This window comes from Solanum verrucosum, unplaced genomic scaffold (genome assembly GCF_900185275.1).
Source record: "Solanum verrucosum unplaced genomic scaffold, falcon-dt-bn FXZP01000009.1, whole genome shotgun sequence".
In the NCBI taxonomy this organism is placed as follows: domain Eukaryota; kingdom Viridiplantae; phylum Streptophyta; class Magnoliopsida; order Solanales; family Solanaceae; genus Solanum; species Solanum verrucosum.
Genome location: NW_026020231.1, coordinates 5,358,344 through 5,380,446, shown reverse-complemented (window position 1 = coordinate 5,380,446; position 22,103 = coordinate 5,358,344). Strand labels below are relative to the sequence as shown.

Below are 22,103 nucleotides of genomic sequence, written 5' to 3'. Positions count from 1 at the left end.
GTAACATTAACAAGGAAGCACAACGTGGTCTGTCGCTGCATTTTTGCTTAACGAATGGAATAAGAATCAGCCGTGCCGATATAATAATTTCTCCTATGAGTAATTTCTAAATTCTAGAAGATCTCCAATAATGTATAAAATATTCGGAGTTTGTTGTTATAAAAATTATAATCGTGAGATGACTCCCTTTTTATATGAGAGAATTATTAATTTCATAATAGTGTAAAGAATTTATCATTAAACTAATAGCCAATCACTGTGTTTAAGTTTTACATAAATCAACTAAACAAGTACTCCCTCTATGAATTATCGATCTTTTTTATGGTTCAAAATGAATGAATTTTATAAAGTTAAAAGTTGTATTAAATTATTTCCCCCAAAAAAATTACTTCCTTTTAAATGGAATTTTCAACTATTTTACATTTAAAAAAAAAAAGTTAATGTCTAATTTTGAAAATAATGATAATATTGCCAAATTAACGGGTGTAGCACAACCCAAAATTCATTTATTTTGTACCGAAGGAAGTAACCACATATTGCGTACTATTTAATACACGTAAAACTCTTTCCCATCCCCAACCAAACGACCTATTTATAATATATTGACACCTCAAAATTGATCGTCCGTCTCACAGAAAAGAGAAATTGAGTGTCCGAATCAATTTCAACAAGTAACGTGACGATAGGAGGAAAATCGTGATGGGTTCTGGCGATTCTTCAACGTCCATGTCTAATTTGACTCAGGTGTTCCATTTTTCTTCTGGAAACCCTCGCATCGAAGAAACCAGAGGCGTCATGCATCTCTTCTCCAACGATGTTGCTTCTTATTCATCATCTCACTTACCTGTAAGTAAGCATTCCGATTCCAATCCTTCAATTCTTTGCTTGATTGTTTGATTAGGTTTTCTTCCATCTGAATTCAAAGGATATTTACATTCATATATCCGACTAGTTTCTGGTTGTTGCAATACCTGATTCGTATTTATTCTCTTTTGCGCTTCATCTGATAATGAAACCTACAATTATGTTGCCTTTTAGTATATGTGAGAATTACTGTGGAAGATGACCGCAGCTTTGCTTTACTATATGTATGTGGTGCTGAAGATACTGAATTAACAATTCTGTTGATAATTCTATACTTCCAAACCAACTTGAATCATGAGAGACTTGTTTGATTACGGCACTTGGACATGTTAGTAAGAAAATAGAACACAAGCAGATAAACCTAATAGCTTTTCATGCTCTAAGGCTCCAATTCAGCAACATTTTGACTATACATTCAAATTCTAGTATCTATTGAACTTTGAATATTCTTGTTGCCCTTAGTATACATCATTTTGATCTTATATTATTTTTCAAAACTGTAGATCAATAATAGGTCTATGTTTTGTAATTAACTGATGGTCAATATCTGTGAGAGATAAAACTACAAAAACGCCTTAGGATTGACTATATGAATCCCCACCATCCATGTTGATCCTTTAGAAATGAAGGCCAACAACTTATCTAGTGTCATTGCTATTGTCTCTAGGTGGAAAGAAAGCCTCTCCTCTGTGTTCTATGTGTTCCGAATCACATGACATATTCGGACTTTTGTCAGTTTTGTGGTTCATTTGTTCAACATATGTTGGAAATGCGAATTGTCAGGTACTCTCTCCTAGAATTTATGAGGTAATTGTTTAGCTGGTTACTTTTGATTCCTTCTGAACTTTGGTATCTTATGTGTGCTCCTCTAGGAATGATGGTATGGAAGATTGTTACAGTATATTGATCAGGTTTGATGAGCAGAAAGCTGCAGATACTTTTCACAAGCATTTTAGTGGTAGAAGATTTTCATCTCTTGAGGTATTGTTGCTCAAAAGTTCTCTCTTGCTGTGGCATCAATTATAGGCATCTCATAACATCAATTACCAGCTTGACAGCTTCTTTTCATATTCCGTTCTTTTTTATTGTTTCTTTGCTTGCAGGAAGAGACGTGCAATGTGTTATTTGCTGCTGATGTTCATTACACCGGTTCAATTGAGCACACACAGTCATTACCTGCAAGCTCTACAGAGCAACCGTTCTGTCCTGTTTGTCTTGGTATTTTACCTAATCTAGTTTCAAAATGCTTTATTCTATTTTGGAAATGCCTTCATCTTGGAGCTTACTTATTCAACCACTGAGCACATCTAAAGTGTGATTCGCTCCAAAATGTTAGAGATTTCCATCTTCATTCATTTTCAATCCAAAATGTTTGTAACTTCCATTTTAACATATAAATGTAAAAGTTTACCATTTGCTATCAATTACAGCATGTAGTGATTAAGGCCATGAGAATATCATATTAGCTTTCTTTATCATATAGCTGGTTAGTATGATCTTAGAGATAAGTTTTTCTTTTTGGGTTTATTGTATCTTTTTAGTTAAATATAGAGTTCTAGTAGGTTTTAAGAGTTCTAATACTAGGTCATCATTGAGTTCTCCACTAGAGCAAGGATAAAAGACTAGTATCAATGAGGAATGTTTTTAAGAGTTCTATTTTATTTTAGTTTTTTGAGCACCCAAGGGTGTGACCTTGTGGTCAATGAAGTGGATTGATAATCATGAGATCTCGGGTTCAAATCCCAATAGAGACAAGAACACTAGGTGATTTTTTTTATGTATCTTACGAAATTAAAAAAAATGGGTTTCCACTCATATGTATCTTAATTCCTGTGCATTTTACAGAGAGACTGGACCAGGATACAAGTGGAATTCTCACAACCATTTGTAATCATTCCTTTCATTGTTCATGTATTTCAAAATGGACAGATTCTTCATGCCCCGTAAGTAATACCGTACTTTTATCTTTCCACCATATGTTTGATATATTCTTCATATAACTTTTTGTTTGATAACGATGGTGTTTGGGAAAGTTTGCATACACCAAGACTATTTCGCTGGTACCGGCTATCTTCCACTTGCACAGGTATTGGGTAACGCTGCCCTCCAAGGCTTAGGCAGATGGGACAAAATAACCTAGCTTTTTTGTTGTTGTTGTTGATATTTGAACCCCGCCTCCAAGTTTTTCACCCACGTCATTGACTACTAGGTACACCCGTTGGTGCTTCTTCAGAATTCAGATAGCTTTTGGCTTAGAGAATGATTTTCAACATTTCCCCACTATATCTGATATCAATAATTTTCAACATATGTAGTTTCTTTCTCTTTACTTAATGATGAACTTTGAATCAGGTGTGGCTAATAATATAGGGTTGAATTTTGATTAAATTGGCACTACAAGGTTTTAAAGTTCCAAGAGTTTTGGTTCTATTGCAAGTTTTGATAACTTGCTTATCCGAAAGTTATTTGGTAAATTAGCAGTCAGATAATCAGGTTAAGTTAGACTGTTTGATGAATGTATATAACCCTGATGCTTAGTGAAGAAAAATCTCATATACTTGAGAAAACGTATACATCCAATCGCCGAAAACAGTATAAATAGGGTCATGTCACTTGATTAACAGTGAGGGAAGATTTTTTTTCCCTTCAGTTAAGCTGGTTTTTAGACATCATATACCAGCATTAGTTAGAAAATATGTATTTCATTTGAAGACTGAAGTATTAAAAGAAATTAGCTGACTCAACTAAAACAAATTCTCTCAGGTATGCCGATATTGCCAGCAGCAGCCTGGAAACTCAACATGTTCTATCTGTCAATCACCAGAAAATCTATGGATGTGTGTTATTTGTGGTTTTGTTGGGTGTGGAAGGTAATAATACTATCTCTCTTGTTATTTGACCAATTCTATTTGAAGTTTGATCTTCTTATACCAAAATAACTTTGCGAGTGAAAATTGTTTACATCCCCAACATTCCTTTAAGAATCGAACTCCTCCAAGTTTGAACAGTAGACATTTCTCCCCTTATTGAGTATTTAAAGTATATATACCCTCTATATTATCAACATACTCTCTTTTCTTTTGCGTTTTAAATATCACGATGTTTTTCTCGTTTCTAAAATCTAATGTTATGGACTTACCTATATCATAAATACATTTCTCTTTTTTTTCCTCAAGGGAAACATCTCACTTTCAAAGTGAAGAAAACAAAAGTAGTAATCAACAACAACATACCCAATGAAATCCCACTAGGTGGGGTCTGGGAGGGTAGATTGTACGCAGACCTTAACACTATCTCGAGGAGGCAGAGAGGTTATTTCCAAAAGAAACAAAAGTAGTAATCAAGCATATAAATTATTACATTGAATAATTAAAAAACTGAGCGGAATAAAAAAGATAGAATTAAATACTTTATTTGTATCAGTAATTTTAATAAATAGCAATTAAAACTAGAAAATTTATTACGCGATTGAGGATAAAAGAGGGTGAAAAATTTGTAAGCATATACTCATGCAAGTAATACAAAAATATGGAGTAATTATTAAAAATGGAGGTAGATTTTATAACAAATTCGTAAAATATTAGCTATTTATTCTTTAAATGAGTTTTAAATGATAACTTGCAAAATATTTTTAATGAAAACTAAAACTCAATTTCTATATACATGTTGGAGGTCTCAAGTTCCAGTGGTTTTGGCTTGGAACTTCCATGTTGGAGGTCTCAAGTTCGAAACCCCTTGCCAACGAAAGCAAGGGGTTTGCCTTCTGGATCGAGCTCGTCGTACCGGACTTGCCTAGTGCGGGTTACCTCTCCTATGGGGTTTTTACCTTGTGCGCACCGAAAGGGTAGCGGCTGGGGGTTTCCCTTGTCATAAAAAAAATATACATAATAAAGAATTCAAGAGAGAAAATGCTTGGTCGAGCTATATAAATAATTTTGAAGACCTAAAAGACAAGATCATCTTTTTGACTGCCAAATAAGTATAGGTTTTGGCAATGAATGTTCTTCATGCTGATTTTTCTATAGATACAAAGAGGCTCATGCTACAAGGCACTGGAAGGAGACACAACATTGCTATGCACTTGAATTGGAAACACGGCGTGTCTGGGACTATGCAGGGGATAACTATGTTCACCGTTTGATTCAGTCTAAAACTGATGGGAAGCTGGTTGAGCTCAACCACCATGGTCATCATGATAGTGATGGCTGCTGCAGCTGCGAGTGTGGTACAGATCCTGGATTCAGCGAGACTATTTTAAACAGCAAAGTTGAAGCTGTACGTCTTTCTTAATTTGTATTTCTTTCTTGTGTACACTTTTTCGTCTAGTCAAATGCTTAATTTTGGATTGCTTTGGTCATTCTTCTACCTAACTTGGAATCCTCGCTAATCTTCAAATTTTGTTACTGCAGATTGTGAACGAGTACAATGATCTCTTGACTTCCCAACTGGAGGATCAAAAAATGGTTAACCTTTTTACTTTTTAACTAGAGTATAAGTTTTCCCTTGTTTATTGATCTGAATGTCACAAATACTTTCGAGTCTGGTTACTCATCTGAATGTAGAGATACTGATTAATAGTTTAGAACAACTACATTCTATTTACTTTATTAATAGCTTCTGCTTTTGATCATAGTACTTTGAGTCCTTATTGCAAGATGTTGAAGAAGAAATTGAAAGGGAAACTAAGGAAGCTGTTGAGAAAGCTCTATGCCAGAATCCAAGGTTAATGAAGTTAAAAGTTCGTTTGGACAAATACGTTGAAGAGAAGAAATTCCATGATGATGTGAGTACTGTTGAAGTCTATTAATCTTTATTGATCTCTAAGCTGTTACCAGTTTATCACTATTTAGTCCACATTTCCTTTTTACACCATTTGATTTTTGCGGATTTTAAACCTGAATCTTTTGGCTTTGAACCTCTAGATCAATGACAATCTTACGAGAAACAAGGAGATATGGGAAGCCAAGATATTGGAAATTGAAGAAAGGTATTATCTTTCCTTGTTGTCATGTGTCCTCTTCTGAGGCAATGGCAGGAAATATATCTGCCAGAACTCTTTCACCCATCAACCCGCTTTTCTTCAAATGTTTGTTCTTTTATTTTCTACACAACTGCTAGTATTTTCACAATTCCCACATAGGTGGATCACAAGAACTGCGATTTTGTACCAATTAACATCAACTTTCTTTTTGCATGTTGTGCTTCATAATGATTGTTAAAAGGATCCAGTCACTGTAACTTCTCTGACTAGCATATGAAGTAGCAACGTCACGTCATATATATAGTAAGAAATAAACTCCAGGACACACTGGGAGTTTCTCTTTCTTATCAGATAATCATATTCTCTCATGGTTCCAAATCCCGCATAGGTATATATTGTTATCTTTTAAAAAAATTCACCTCTTGCCATTAAACAAGGCTTCTAATAAATTTAGAATTGCTTCTTTCAAATACGTATTGGTTTGGGAACTTGTTTTTGTTGCTTTGTGATAACTGCTTCTCAAAGATCTGGTTCTAAGAGGAAAGAATATGCCGCTAGTGCAAAATTCTAGATTGGTTTGGTTTTCTTGCAAAGTTGATATACTCTATGCATTGTAGTTTCTTATGAGGAAATGCTGGACTCAGCATAAGGCAGATTTTTTTTTCTTTTTTCTTGTGAGTTAGTGTTGTTCATGTAATGAATGATCAAGTACTTCAGACCAACTTCATGTGCATTCATCCAGAACTGCTAAATTACTTCCCAATTTTGTCATGTAATTTCCTATTTGGTCTTCTAACATCTAACTTTCAGGGAGAAGAAGGCGCAGAAAATGAAGGATGAGGAGATATCCGAATTGGAGGAACAGGTAAGTTGATATCGCCTATCAATTGGAATCCGTCAACTGGAGTTGCATACTTTAGTTGTTGTCTATGCGTAAATGTGATTGCTCTTATGTTTGAGCTGCAGATTGCGACTTTGATGGAATCCATCGAAACATAGAATGCATTTAAAGGGATGGCATAGCAAATGATGAAATGAAGGACGAGATAACCTTTAATATCAAACAATTCCATCGGATTGACAGCCTACCTGGAGTGTAGATGCCTCTGCAAAGCGCAGTGACAAAGAGACCTCGAAGTCAGAGTGTCGAGGGAAAGCAGCCCGGGATTTTACACCAGTATTGATCAAAGTGCAAAAGTGAAAATACATTTTTCCTCCTCCACAGTACAATATTAATAGTCTGTAGAGTAACCTTGTGTAAATTGTTTTGACAGTGCTTCAAACAACTATAAACTTTATTGCAAACAATAGATAAATCATAATACTGCAATGTGAAATTACTTTTAGTGGGAAAGTAGTTGCAAGATTGAAGTTCACACGCCAATTAGTTCAAGGATTATAATGGGGATGAACAAAGATTCTTGACACACATTTTCTTAACTTCTTTTTCCTCGAGAAAAATAGCCTCCCTGGAAAACGTGGCAAATCACACAAGGTATCATCGTAATAGGTGACTAAGTACATGTACCATCTTCTTGATGTAACAAATGAAGTGAGAACAACAATTGGCCTTCTACTCAACCATGGTTTCTCAGGTAAAAGAACACAAATAAAGGATCCACCTTGGTGAAATACGCTGCACCTTTCTGCTGAAAGAATGTACATAGAAAAGTTATCTCCACTCCTTATGTGGGGGATAACATAACCAATGATGACAGAAACTAGGAAGGTCAAGGATCGGTGAAACTAAAACTAAAAGCTCTAAAGCAGAGCCTCAAGCTATCAGCAAGACTACCTAAAGATTGGCTACCTTCTGAGTAAATTTTAAAAAAGAACAATACAAAAAGATATAAATCAATCCACAAGATGCTGCTTGACTTGACATAGAGAGCCCTATTGGTGTTGCAGCTGCTCTACTAAAATTCTATTGATGAAGGGTGACATAGCCGCTAACAATGCCTTGGGACACTCCTCATGCGGCAGATGACCACATCCCGATATCGCAACCAGTCTCTGTACGTTAAATAGACACCATAGTTAATAGCCTGAGACTAATAACTTTATGCTTTTATTCTGAAGAAAGCTCATAAAATGCAGTTTCGATGAATATACAGAGATTGAAACAACTCACAGAATTTACAAGTTTTGAAGCCATAGCTTGAACAGACTTTAAAGATACCACTGCATCTTCAGCTCCCCCAATCACCAAAACTGGTAAACTTTCAACTGCTTTTAGCAGTGCTGCTGCCCTTTCTGGGGAGAGGACCGTCTCATATGATTGTTTTCCTATCTCATGGAGTGCTTCATCCCAACCTTCCACACATAATGGTGCCTGATTAAATACACAAGCAGAAGGGATTAAGATTGGAATATGATATCTATAAAGAGTGTAAAGATGCCGAAAAACTATTGGCATATTGTATGCCCAGAAGTGGTAAGTACTTCCAGTACACATATATAAGGGAATACTGTACTGTTTAGGGGGTGTGATCTTCTAAAACTTTTCCATAATGGTTTCAGTTCATCCATATCAAAAGTTGAACCCTCACAAATTTATTTATGATCATTTATTGTTAAGTGGAGGTTAGGAAGAAAAAGGAAAGAGGTCTAATTAAAGAGGGCTATGATATCATGCATCCCAGATACACAAAATGAAGATACAAAATTTATAGACAACAGAGTTAGATGTTTCTTGTCAATCAAACAAAAAATTAGCACACTCAACATATCAAGAATAAGAACACATACCTTGTATAAGCTCAAAACCTCTGTTGTCAACTTTGTTGTGTCATACCATGCTCGTCTATTAACAACTTGAGTAATTTCTGTTCGCAAAAGAGGCCGCACCAAGTGCTTTTTTCCAAGTGAAGTGCGTAATAATACTCTTGCGAAGGCAGGAACCAGTTCTCTTGATAGGCTAACACCCAATAATACAATCCCCTTGATCTTAACCTATTATAGAAGCAAAAGTAGTAAAATTGTCAAACCAATGAGCAATTCTATAATAGATACCATAGTTTATCAGCAATTGATATTCAAAACTTAGGTTACCCAAGATTTCACATCACTCTTCTTCAACGAGGATATTAAATGGATAAGCATACGCAAAAAAGCGGGCTACTGACATATTTTCTCAAGACTGAATCATAATTTACCAGGTTACCAATTCATCCAGTGACAATTACACTCATGCCAACTAAAACATGTTAAAACACACACCCCCACCACTCACATTAACAAAATTTGTGGATGACTGGACTCTTTGTGCAGCCTTTAGTGCAAGTAATCCACCATCATCATGGCCAACAAGTACAACTGAAGTAAAACCCATCTCTGAACAGAAGGACAGAAGCATGTCAACCTGACAAGTGAAATTTCAACTGTCAAAAAAGAAAAGTCAAGACATATAAAATGAAAATAATAGCCACTATGATCATTACAAGTATCTGTGTGAATGAAGGACAACTATAGCCCAACAATCAGACTCTCTATTACTAATTGAAAAAGGATATGTTCAGATGTCATCTGTTCTCAAAGTTAAAAGAAATTCCCTACGTGTATTGCATATACAAGCATATAGATTACACACGTATACATAAACTCCTGGAATTAGAGCCTTGACCACTCTGTTTAACATATGTGCTAAAGTTTACAGACTCGTTCTTCCGGTACTTGCAGCTTAATGGGTAATTCAGTCTTCATCCCCCCACCCCTAACAAAGATCGGTAATTCCGCTGTTATTTATTTTCAATTCATTACTGTCACCTCTCTTGTTTGATTTCATGCTGACAATGGTTCCTTGAAACAAAAAATTGAAAAGTGAGCCATTACCTGAGCATCAATCGTGTAGGGATTGGGCAAATGATTCTTCTCCCAGTCTGTTCGGAAAGGCCTAGATGTCAATCCCCATCCTGGCCTGTCAAAGGCAGTGACTGCACAACCTACCTGCTGAGCTAGTACTCCCATCACATTTCTCCAAGAGAAGACCCCACCACCGAAACCATGCACCAGAACAATTCCAAACTGACCATTACCTTCCAGATCTTGAATAGGACAAGGAGACCCCGAACTATTAACTGGATCGCCATCACCAACTTCATCGAGGTTGAGACTAGGAATTTCTTCAGACAGGATTGGGGAAGTTTGAAAATCATCTAATAAAGGTGTGGAGAGACAGTTTGCAGGATATTGACTACTGTAGCTCCTCCGAATACAATAATCCACGTTTGATGAAAGATTTAGTGACCTGTTTACATGGGCTGTGGAGGACAAGGAACGGCAAGGTGATCCAGGCAACCTAAGTTTGTAATGAAGAGTAAGCCCTAAGCAAGAAATAAATAAGCTGTCAACATCAGCAAGCAGTTTGGCAGGGATTTCCCCGTCCTCACGAGCTGATCCTGCAAGTTTCCTCCTCATTTCAATATCACATTTTGATACTTTCCCAGCGGAAGGAGTTGGAGATCGTGGTACTTTATTGTATGCAGAGAAAACAATTTTACAAGGAAGGACCTGTCATTTCCAATAAATCAATTGTTACAAACTTATAGGTTCCATTAAATTGCTTCTTCAGTCAATGAGTAAATCAATAAACCAACGCCAGCGATTATCTTCACATAGTTAACATTTTCTTGGACAAATCACAAGTATTGCACTTAGATAAATAACTTTTAATCAGAACCCATTCAGTTGGGAAAATTGTTAGCTTCTTTCAAAGAATATGCAAATCAGAACTGTCCAGTCGGTGTCACCAATGATTAAATGAGTTTTTAAGAAAACTAGAGGGGGGGAAACATAAAAACTTACAGCTTCGGGGTCAATTCGGTGAAACAAGAGTTTCCTCCTAGCTCGGCAGCTTGTTCTATAGGCAACAACAATATGTCCAACAGCAAAGACTATAGATGATAGAAACAACACAGGCATCCCCCATGACTTGTTCAAATGAAGCTTTTGCTTTGAGATAGAATATGAAGCTTCAGCCTCCAAGTATGAATTGCCAGAGAAAACACTAGCCTTTACGGAAAGAAGAACAATGGATATAATGGAACAAAATGTAGCAGTTCCGAGATATGGTCCATGTGAGAGAGCAGGTCCATCACACATAGAATAAACACCTATCATCAAAAACTAATATGGATTAGCTCTGGAGGCAAAAATAGCCAAGAAACACAACCAATAAAAAGTACTACTTCCCTAAGAACCAATTCCAATTTGAATCATAAACGTCAAGACAATCCAAACTAACACAAAATCGAGTAAAGAAAAAAAAAATTAAATCTCCATAGAAGAAGAAGGGAAAGTCTAGGCGAAAATGATTTAACTTTAGAGTTGATTTCTCAACTAATTGTTAGTATCTCAAAAACTCAGCTTTCTTCTTGGTTCCAACTTTTTCTCAACAAAGAAAGCAATTTTCTGAGATAAAAATTAGTTGAGTGACTATGCGAGAAATTGACTCTTTTAACTTTCAGCAATATATTTCAATATGTTGCAATTGGAGTTCCTAATTCGATTTACCAACCTAAAATACACATCAACTCAAAGGATACTTACCTAAAATTCCATCCCAAAGTGGAAAAACAACAAAAGAACTAGAAAAAATTTACTAAAACGAGAATTATGTAAAATGCGCAGTAACTAGAAAACAATTGAAAGGGAATTTGTAAATAAGCACGTACAGGAGATGATAAGAGATCTCAGGATCGAAATGAGAGGAATATCCATCAACGAAGTTTTGAAGTCATATCTGTGCAAATGCTCTTTAAAACTGTAACACCTTACGCACGTAAAACTAGAAATCAACACACTCGGTAGCAGAACATCCCCTATTGCCACCATCACCGGCGCCGATAACATCAGCAGCGATACCAACATCACCACCATGAAATATATAGTCCTCAAACATCTCCTTACCTTCTCCAACCCTCCTTTCCCCATGGAAGCCATTCGTAACTCCAAGTCAAACAATGCAAATTCCAAAAAAACAGTTTTCCTCCTCCCTTAACAACTCATTTCGTAGTACATTTTGGTGAGTATTAATAGATCGCAGACGGAATGAAACCGGAGGATACGGCTGCTCAACGGACATATGTCGCCGGCGAATAAAAAACGATAACTATGGATTCTTATAGTCTCAGTATAAGACGTTTTGGTGCTTAGGGTTTCAGTTGTTGAAAGCTTAAAGCGAGGAAATGCAGAATATAACTGTTTTACTTAGCTATAACGAGCAGAAATATTTAAACAGAGAGAGAGGCGGTCGCCGGAGTTTTTGTTCTCACTTTTTTCTAATTTATTTGTGTGTGTTTCCAGTTGTATTTCTCCTATATCTTTTTTCCTCTTTACCACCTTTTATTTTATGGAAATTAAATAACGAGCTTGCTTTGAATTTTAACTTTTTTAATATCTTTTTGGTCCGATTTTGTTTGTATCGATTATTTTTCTTTTCAATGAGAAAATCGAGTTATTTTTATCCCTTTCTAGTTTCTGGTGTTATCCATTGTTTTATTTTTTTAATATCTTATTATTATACATTGTTTTCTTAGCTTCAATATCTCAAACATTTTGTATTGTTGTTTGTATTTAACATTTAGTATTGCTTCTTCTTTTTTCATCGTTCATTTGATTGAGGGTTTTTCGCAAATAATATATTTACCTTTTAAGGTAACATTTGTACATTTAGAATTACAATAAAATTGTTTTGTTAATCATTTAAAGTGAAATAGACAAGTCTAATTATGCGACACATTTGATAAAATTCAATAATTTTGATGTAAATTTTATATTTATTTCTAAAAACATATTAATTAAAAAAGAACTCTTTTTTCCTTTTGATATATGAAAGTAAATAAGTTGACACCAGGTTTGAAAAAGAAAAAAAAAAACTTTTCTTTCCAATAAAAATAAATAAATAAATAAAAGTTGAAAGTGCTGGAATTGGTTAACGATGGCCCATTTACCTGCCTGGCAGCTTTTTTTTCAATTGAATGAGTTGCCATTATCTTTACTCGTATCTTTTCTGAATTTCAAAAACATTCTTCTTTCTCCTTCACGTCCTCCTTTTTTTAAAAAAAATTCCCTTCTTTCCCCACAACTTTTCAATTAGCAATTTAGTACTATACTTTGAATGACAAAAGTTTAAAAATTCATAAAAAAAAAATGAAAGGCTTGAAAGACCAGGTAGTTTTATAAATCTTTGGTGACGATGATATTTGGGTATACGTATAAATTTTCTGAATTTTAAAGAATTGTTTATAATGATTTAATCTATAATGTGAGAGAGAAAATAATTAGTACTCCATCTGTCTCATTTTATGTGAGGTAATTTGACTCGGTACGAAATTTAAGAAAGAAAGAAAGACTTTTAAAAATTGTGGTCCAAAATAAATGGTAGAAATTTGTGTGGCTGCATTTTATAGTTAAATTGTTACTTATTATAGAAATGTATTATTCTTTTCGGACTGACTAAAACAGGAAGTAAGTTACATAAATTGGGACAGAGGGAGTAGTATTTTTATTTAAATTAAAAACAGAAAATAGTATAAGGTGGTTTAATGTATGAAAGGACAAAAGAGTAGAAGCAATAAAATCCGTTCCTTACAACGAAATTCAGCTGGTAAAGAGCAATCATCTTGTTAGGTGACAAATTTAATAATCTAATATTGAGATAAACTACTTTTTTAATACTATGTTAAGTGATTTTTGTCTTTTATAAGTTTGAATAACGGCTTAATTAGATGCTTTAATATGTTTGGAAGACACTAATTATTGTTTAAGAACGATTAGTACAAGAATGTTTGTTAGTGCTTATCATTTGCCAGGCTTGCATGGATATATAAATCACAGAGAGTAAGAAGAGAGAAGATGGAGTACTAATAAAAAACAAATTATCCATATCTAGCTAATCACGTGAGACAGATTCAGAATTTGAAGTTTATGTTACAGTTTCAAGTTAATATACAATATTAACCAGGTTGACAAACAAAATTTACAAATATTTAATAGATTTCTTCATACATATACAAAATTTAAATGCTTATGGTTCATCCGAGTCCACTTATTATATCGCGGATTCACCCCTGTTTCTAGTGTTTGTACCAAATCATAGTAGTATTATAGTGATAAAAGACATTATAATCAATCATAATTAAGTAACAAATTATGCATTCATTGTGAAGGTATAATTACTCACTAGTTATGAAATCAATTTTTTCAACTTTAATTTTCTCACAGTTATCTTCTCAAATATTTTAATTTCTAATTATGTTTACTTATTATCAAACTTAATTCTTTTATATAGTTATTAGATATGTAAAATTTCTTTAAAAGCTTAAAAAAATGTATGCTCGAGTTTAAACTAAAATTTAGTATTGTGTTTTGACCCTCAAATTATATATACCACTACTAAGTATTGTGTTGTCATGATGTGACGAAACACGTGAATAACAATTGTTTACAACTGAGTAGTATTAGGCGGCAAATGAGTTGAATTTCAAACGTACCACCACTGTAGAACGTGAGATGCTTTTCTTTTATTTTTTAATCGGTGCTAGATATAAATTCATTTTTAAAATCTGTGATTTTTTTAATTATTATTCTAAGTGGTTCGAACTCAAAAATTTTACCATTCCACGATGGTTTATATAGTAACGAGAGACCGTTAATTTGGCAGAAGATAGTGGGCGGTCGGGACCAGAAATATGTATAAACAAATACTCTCTCCGTCTTATTTTATGTGAAGTAATTTGATTTGGCACGAAATTTGAGAAAAAAAAAAAGATTTTTAAAATTTATGGTCTAAAATGAATGATAGAAATTTATATAACTATAAATCATTTCATTAAGAGTAAAATAAATATTTTAAAATTGAATTATTACTTAATATAAAAATGTGTCATTCTTTTTTTAACAAACTAATAAAGCATATACATTGAGACAGAGAAAAAGTACTATTTTGTGTGAGTCATCGTGTCCCACCTGTCTCTGCCACATTTCAATTTGTCCCGTAATAACACCAAATTAAACTTGTTTTATTATTTCAGCCCACAACGTAACGGCCATATCACCTAACTTTAACTTTGCCTTATTCTCTCTTTTTACCTATTTCTGTTTCATACGACATTTTAGGAAGAATAGAAACAGCTCGTACATATTCTTAAGAAATATAATATAATATTATCCACTTTAAATCTAGTTTATTTATTTTTTTCAAAATATCTCATACTATTAAAAATATACAAAGACTATATTTTATATATAGTTTGTTTTTTTATATCAACTAGCAATAGAGTTTCACATTACTCATTATTTCGTAGACTTATCTAGAGATGGTTTTTGTACCGTACTATTTATATTAATAAAGTATTTATCGCCATTAAAATATATTATGTGTACCTCTAAAACTATAAATAAGATAGTAAATCAGTCCGTAGACGAGTAAAGTTACGGGGCCTGCATCATCACTGATCATCTCCTTCATATCGCTATGCTCATTTATATGAATTATTGATTCTGATATTAATTGTTAGACTGAAATAACTCAAAAATACTCTTACTTAATTGATGTAATAACTTCTCCTACTTAGTGTCAAATCCACACGTACACTGTTTTCCCCAATATTCATAAAATTGTTCAAACAACGTCTCTTTCTTTATGAAGACAAACAATGAGTTTTACATTATCTTAGATTTCCTTCATTCTAGTAACTCGAATCTTTTCTGTCCCAAAATCTTTGCTTTGTGTACTCTTTAAATTACAAATGTTTCTTTCCCTATAACAATTCAAATAAATATAAACAATTAGTAATTACTTATTCTTTTAAACTTGACTTGTATTTTAGTTCGAATCATGTATTTATATTTAATAATTTACTGAGCATACATAAATAATATTAAAAACTCAATTAATTATATTTTCTAAAATTCAAAATTCTAACTTGGCTAGTGGTTCGCCAATAGCCACTTGTATAGAGGAGATAAATATTGGAGCAGATAAGGATTTCTGGGACCAAATGCCAGCTGATAAAATCCATTAATTGGAGATTGATAACTAGGCCCTCTTTAGTCTTTGTATTGCTTCACAAAAGTGAGACCACCAACTCCACAGTGACTCTTTTCTGTTTGTTCCAATGAGAAATATTAGTCAAATCTATTTTAAGTATTTATTTATCTACAACCTAATTATATATATATATATATATATATATATATATATATATATGTTGTGAAATCTTAGTAGCTCAATTGATTGACTTTCTAAACTCGCACTTTGTTAGCAACGATGCGATTCTTCACACTGTAATCCCTGTTCTATTTCCGCTGCCCACACTTTTTAAAAACATGCCCATGAGAAAAGTACATGATAATTCTATAACTTTGCAATTAAGAGATGATTCATTATGAGGGTGTTTGGATTGACTTAAAAATTGGTCAAATTTACTTTTAAGTCATTTTTTGACTTATGGAAGTATTTGACAAATATAAAAATGACTTAAAATAAGTTAGGAAGTGTTTGATAAAGTAAAAAATAACTTAAAATAAATCAAAAATCAAAAGTAGGTCTCCTTCTACGTTTTATTTTTTGATTTAAAAGTCATTTCAATTTGACTTTTTATTGTTAACTTAAAATTACTTTTTTAAGCCCGTCCAAATGGACTCAAAAAATCGCTCAAATATATCCTACCTTTTGTACAAATGACCATATATATATTATTTTCTACGGATGGAAGTAAATTTGTTTTTTATTAAATGAATTTCATATAAGGATATATTTGATTCTTCTTGGACTTAGTATGCCACCAACCACATAATAATAACAAAAAGAAAAAAAAAAGGAAGAAGCTAATTCTGTATGTAACCATGAATTATAGAGTCCGAAATCTAAATAAGCCACAAAAAGATAAAAATGATCAAAATAAGTCACTATTTTAGTAAGTAACTAAAATAGGTTTAGTGGAAGAAAAAAATTATGTTTTATGCAATATTTCAAACGTTTTCCGTTAGTCTCATAACATGTATATTTTAATATATAATAGAACTATTTTTTACACTTTGTAAAGTGGAAGTTTTTCTTATACTTTATAAAGTGGAAGAAAAAAATTTGTTTTACAAAGAGGAATATTTTTTAAGTATTGTTATAGGAGAACGTTGTTGACTAGTCTTAGGCTCCTTCCTAACATAGATTTCAAGTATTGTTAACTTGATTTGATCTATGTAGTCATTTTGAACCCTCAAAAAGTCGGTCAATGATTCGTCATTATAGATAATCCACTCTCCAAAATTTACTTGTCCTTGTGATAACAATGAAGTGAGGTATTTTTCGATTATAATCAAATTATAATCAGTACTATTTATACCCATTATTTTATAAATTGATCAAAGAAATTTATGATATCGGACATTAATTTAATATTTTGCATTGTATTTGGGATGACACTTATAATAAATGTCATCCCAATAAATCGAAACTCTAACTTTTGGTATAGACGACATCTTTTTGTGAGTGAAATGAAGAAAAATAGAAGACTAAAGATGTTGAAGGGCAATGTTTGAACGTCCTTAAATAGAGCTTGGAGGAGTTTTCAAAATAAAAAAATAAAAATACATAATGTAATAATTTTTTCCGTTTTTATGATATGTCAAATCAATATAATTGTATGACAAACACTGCAAAAGTTTCATAAAGAGATACAATTTAATGCAAAACGTGAAAAATATTCCTCTTTATAAAACATAATTTTTTCTTTTAGTTTACAAAGGGTTAGAAAAACTTTCACTTTACAAAGTGTAAAAAATAGTTCCGTTATATATTAAAATATACACATTATGAGACTAACGAAAACGTTTGAAATATTGCATAAAATGAATTTTTTTCTTCCACTAAGCCTATTTTAATTACTTACTAGAATAGTGACTTATTTTAATCATTTTATTTATTTTTGCTTATTTAGATTTCGGACTCTGAATTTTACTGGTTGACTTTTGAAGTGATTAAATATTCTGAAGTTTGTTTCATTGCTTGGCATATGCTGAGGCGTGAGAGTTTTGTTCAGTGTTCTGTTTCTTTCAAATTTTAAACTTTAGCTCTGATTTTTGAACTTTTTCCTAACCGTTTCTTCTTGATTGTTTCTAGGGAACATTATTCCTCTTCTTAATTTCTTTTCTTTACCTTTTTATCGTCTTCAAATTAATAAAAATTACTAATACTTTTTCTGTCTATTTTTACTTATTCGATACTGACTTGATATATCTCTTAAAAAAATTCGTACTTAATAGAATGATAATTTTATAATATCAACAATTGAATATGTAATAAATTCAATGCTCTGAGAAATGACTGTAGTTATTAAGATAGAGAAGATTATATCTTGATTTTCTAAATTAAATAAATAGACATTAACTTTTTAGTATAATGGACAAATAAAAAAGTGGACGGAGGAGGGAGTGGTTATCAAGGTTATTAAAAATATTTGTCGCAATTTATTTAATCTAGGTGAAATAAATTACTATTTTAATCTCATTTTACCTATAATATTTATTAAATATTCTTAAAACAAGATTAGCTTAGTCTTGTTCTAAAAATAAAGTGTGATTTAAAAGAGAAAGGTGACTTGGGATCGAGTACAAAGGTGGACCCACCTTTATTAGTGGGTGCACGTGCACCTATTAACTTCAGATTTTTTTTTTATGTGTATACATGTATATCTATCTTAATAGATTGACAAAAACTATGATATAATTAGCAATGTATCATGACTCATGAGGAGCGTTTGAGGGTTCTTGTGCCACTTGTACCGAGGCAAAGGAACAACCCGCGAGACCAAGATTCAAATCCAACTACAATGCTATTTCATTATTTTTATTTTAAGTTTAGTTTAGAAATTATAATTCGTGCACTCAAAGACTTCAAATCTTGGATCGAATAGTAATAACAATAATTAAATTCTCCATTCGGCGGTTTATAATATAACGGCTATCAATTGCATGGGAGACCTAGTCATTAAAATTCAAATATGAGACTGTTAATGACAATAATATATTGAGTTAATTTATCAAAACCATGCTTTTAAAATGATGATATTATTAAGTAATAAAGCAATGTAAATTCAATGAGTCCTACCTACCACGCATGACACCTCTTTTCATAATTTTTTGTTGTCTCGAAGATAAAAAGTACTTTACTACTATTATATACTCCACTTTAATAGACTGTTAATAAAATTAGGTGGTAAATATGCCAAGGCAATCTTTTTATAAATAAAAAATAATTTTGGTAAAAAAAACAGAGTAACCTGCCGAAAGTTCTTACACTTTAGTTATTATTTTTAAACTTTTCTCAGATCATTTCTTTCGATTATTGTACTTCTCGAAATGAATAATATTGGAAGAGAAAATGAATCATACAATGTTCAAATTCGAATTTAGTCAATTTTAATGCGTGTATTAAATACTAGGTAACATAATAAATAAATAAAATAATGGAGATAAAGTGACGAATAAATTAGAATTAATGAAACATTGATTTTATAATTATAATGGGAAAATGCATAAGTATCCCCAACATATGCTCGAAATCTCAGATACACACTTATACTATACTAAAGTTCTATTACCCCACACACTTATTTTATAAATAATTTTCTACCCTTTTCGGCCTATGTGGCACTATCTTCTGAGCCTAGCGCATGTTGACAATTTTTTCAAACTATCTGGTTGATAGTGCCACATAGGCCAAAAATGGATGGAAATTTATTTATAAAATAAGTTCGAGAGGATAATAGGACCTTAGTATAGTATAAGTGTGTTCTGGAATTTCGGGCATAGGTTGGGAGGTACTTGTCCCCAATTATAATATATAAAAGTGTTAAATCAATAAGCGATACGTGGATAGTATCTATTTTCGATAATGCATTGGATGTGTTTAGTATATATCTCTAATCGGCATTGACAAAAGCTGGCCAATATTTCAAAACAAGAAAAGGAGAGCCAAAAGAAATTGTTATAATTATAATAAATGCTCGTTAATTTATTTATTGTAATAGAAATAGATAATTAGTCTTAATTTTTTAGTTTCCAAATATCACATTTTATGGAGATTTATCTGTAAATAAATATTGAAATGATTTGATCGTATATCTTCAGAACTTTATGAAGATCGAATCTTTTACACTAACGTGCATAACATAAACTCAACTACGTTATTTTTAGTGAAAATTCTAATTTTTCGGTTGTTTCTGCTCTTCTTCTTCCCGTGAGTGAAAATATCCTCTTCGGGATTTCACTGCCGTTTCCATTTCCACATTTGTCACTGCACCTTTAACTATCCTTCTCAATATTTCTCTCAAAAAAATGGAAATGAAAACCAATAATTTTGATTCTTTTGCAGATGTATGTACAGTGTCCTTTTTTTTTTTTGGAACTGCTTTATTATGTTAATTTTTTTTATTAATAATTAAAAAATATGAACAAGGGCAAAATGACAATGAAACCTATAATACTAATTTCAAATATGTTTGGATGTAAAATGAGAATGATTGAATTTCACTAGAGTACTATTTTTGTAGATTAAACATTAATTTAAAATAGACTAGATAGATCCAGCGAGCAATGTTCATTATCGACTAACCTGCTTGGGTAATTTGCTACTAATTATGATTAGTAGGATATAATTCAAAATTTACTAAGACTAATTTCACCTACTTACCTAGTGTTTTTTCCTTTTTAGACAACTACCTAGTGTTATAGTCACGTAAATCACTGTTTTTAATTTGTCCCAACTTCACATTCAACTATTGAGCTAATTTTTGTATTGTATTTAAAGTTTTACATTTTTTTATTTAACGTTTAACTAGATGGTGAAAACTTTAGATCTCTTCGAGTTACTATTGCTTCTTCTTTTCTCAGACCTTTGTATCTTAAGTTTTAAAATGTCGAAGTTTAGAACTAAAGTTTGAACTGCAAAATATCGAGGTTGAAACTTGAGACCTCGGGTAAATTTTGACTATGTTTTAAATAGCGGTTTTAGGAGGTACTTTTTAGTGCAGCAAAGTAAATAGAAATCAGGCCCAAGTAGGGACTAGATTTCTCTCTAAGTGGGCTGGCTGTTTTCCTTCCTATAAATATGGTAAATGATTGGGCCTGTTTTTGTTCAAGAGGCGAACTTCTTTTGGGCCTTGTCGTTGTAGTTAGATCTATAAGCCTATAACCAAACGGGTAATCTTGGAATAATGATAAAATTATCACCATGTGATTTATAACTCACGAATTGAATTATGGGTTCTGCCATTCACATTTCATAGAATAAATTGCCTACATCATATTCTTTTGGGTGTGATCCTTCTTCAAATCTTGCATAAATACAAAATGTTTTGTGCATCGAACTGTCTTTCTTCTACTTAAATATATTTAAATAGAATATGGCACACTTTCGTTATATGTGTTTTACCTACTTTTCTTATGTAAACAAAAACACCTTAATGTTCTAACTACGCAATTCAGAAAAGAGATATTGACTTGTTGGATCTGCATTTACATTAGATTCCCATCGACTTTGGAAGTACTCTTTTTTTTTTCTTGTGTTATTTGTATGGAAACTATAAATGTTAATTAAAATCGTTCATACTTCACATCATATAATTATATTGATTTATACTCCTCACCTACCATGCGTGTTTTCCATAATTTCTTATTAGAAATGAGTTCCAGATTCCATGGATTGCATGTTGGTAGAGTTCAAATTGTGCAGCATGAAAAAACAAAGGGGAATATATAATTATATGAGAAAATAAATAAATAAATAAATATAATCCTTTATAATTTAAATATATATAATTTCATTGCACGAAATCCCACTCTTATATCAACATCATATACCCAAAAAGGTCAAACGAGAGAGAAACTAAGGGCGTGTTTGGCATGAAGAAAAATATTTTCTTGGAAAATAAGTTGATTTTTCATGTTTGGTTGGTGAGTAGAAAATATTTTTCGAAAAAATAATTTTTATTATTTGGTTAACGAATGAAAAAATATTTTGAGAACATAATTAGAACACGAAATAACACTTCAACATGTATAATCTCAAAAACATAATTAGAACACGAGATAGAAATTGAAAGAGACTAAAGTTGAGGTTAAAAAATACAACTTTTGAGCAGAGGCAAATTTAGGTTTTCGTAAGGATGGGTGCATTATTACGAAAAGATGCATCTAAGATATAAATTTGATCGGTTTAACCTTTACGTTCTTAACACTAACCATTAAACTTTAAAAA

General features: G+C 32.3%; 2 protein-coding genes across 2 annotated transcripts; one reads left to right on the top strand and one right to left on the bottom strand.

Moving 5' to 3' along the window:
* The first annotated feature begins 562 nt into the window (after positions 1 to 562).
* LOC125832144 (BRAP2 RING ZnF UBP domain-containing protein 2) lies at positions 563 to 7,184 on the top strand. Its single transcript, XM_049511293.1, has 12 exons — positions 563 to 846; positions 1,532 to 1,647; positions 1,737 to 1,845; positions 1,968 to 2,082; positions 2,710 to 2,807; positions 3,628 to 3,734; positions 4,890 to 5,139; positions 5,274 to 5,327; positions 5,498 to 5,647; positions 5,787 to 5,851; positions 6,656 to 6,710; positions 6,812 to 7,184. The coding sequence occupies exons 1-12, from the start codon at positions 700 to 702 to the stop codon at positions 6,842 to 6,844; spliced, it is 1,299 nt and encodes a 432-aa protein (XP_049367250.1). The 5' UTR covers positions 563 to 699; the 3' UTR covers positions 6,845 to 7,184.
* Positions 7,185 to 7,468: 284 nt separating this feature from the next.
* Positions 7,469 to 11,851, bottom strand: LOC125832134 (uncharacterized). The gene is made up of 7 exons (XM_049511276.1): positions 11,518 to 11,851; positions 10,649 to 10,956; positions 9,677 to 10,354; positions 9,078 to 9,206; positions 8,594 to 8,797; positions 7,977 to 8,177; positions 7,469 to 7,858 (listed from the first exon to the last, which is right to left on the bottom strand). The coding sequence occupies exons 1-7, from the start codon at positions 11,783 to 11,785 to the stop codon at positions 7,739 to 7,741; spliced, it is 1,908 nt and encodes a 635-aa protein (XP_049367233.1). The 5' UTR covers positions 11,786 to 11,851; the 3' UTR covers positions 7,469 to 7,738.
* Between the last annotated feature and the right edge of the window lie 10,252 nt (positions 11,852 to 22,103).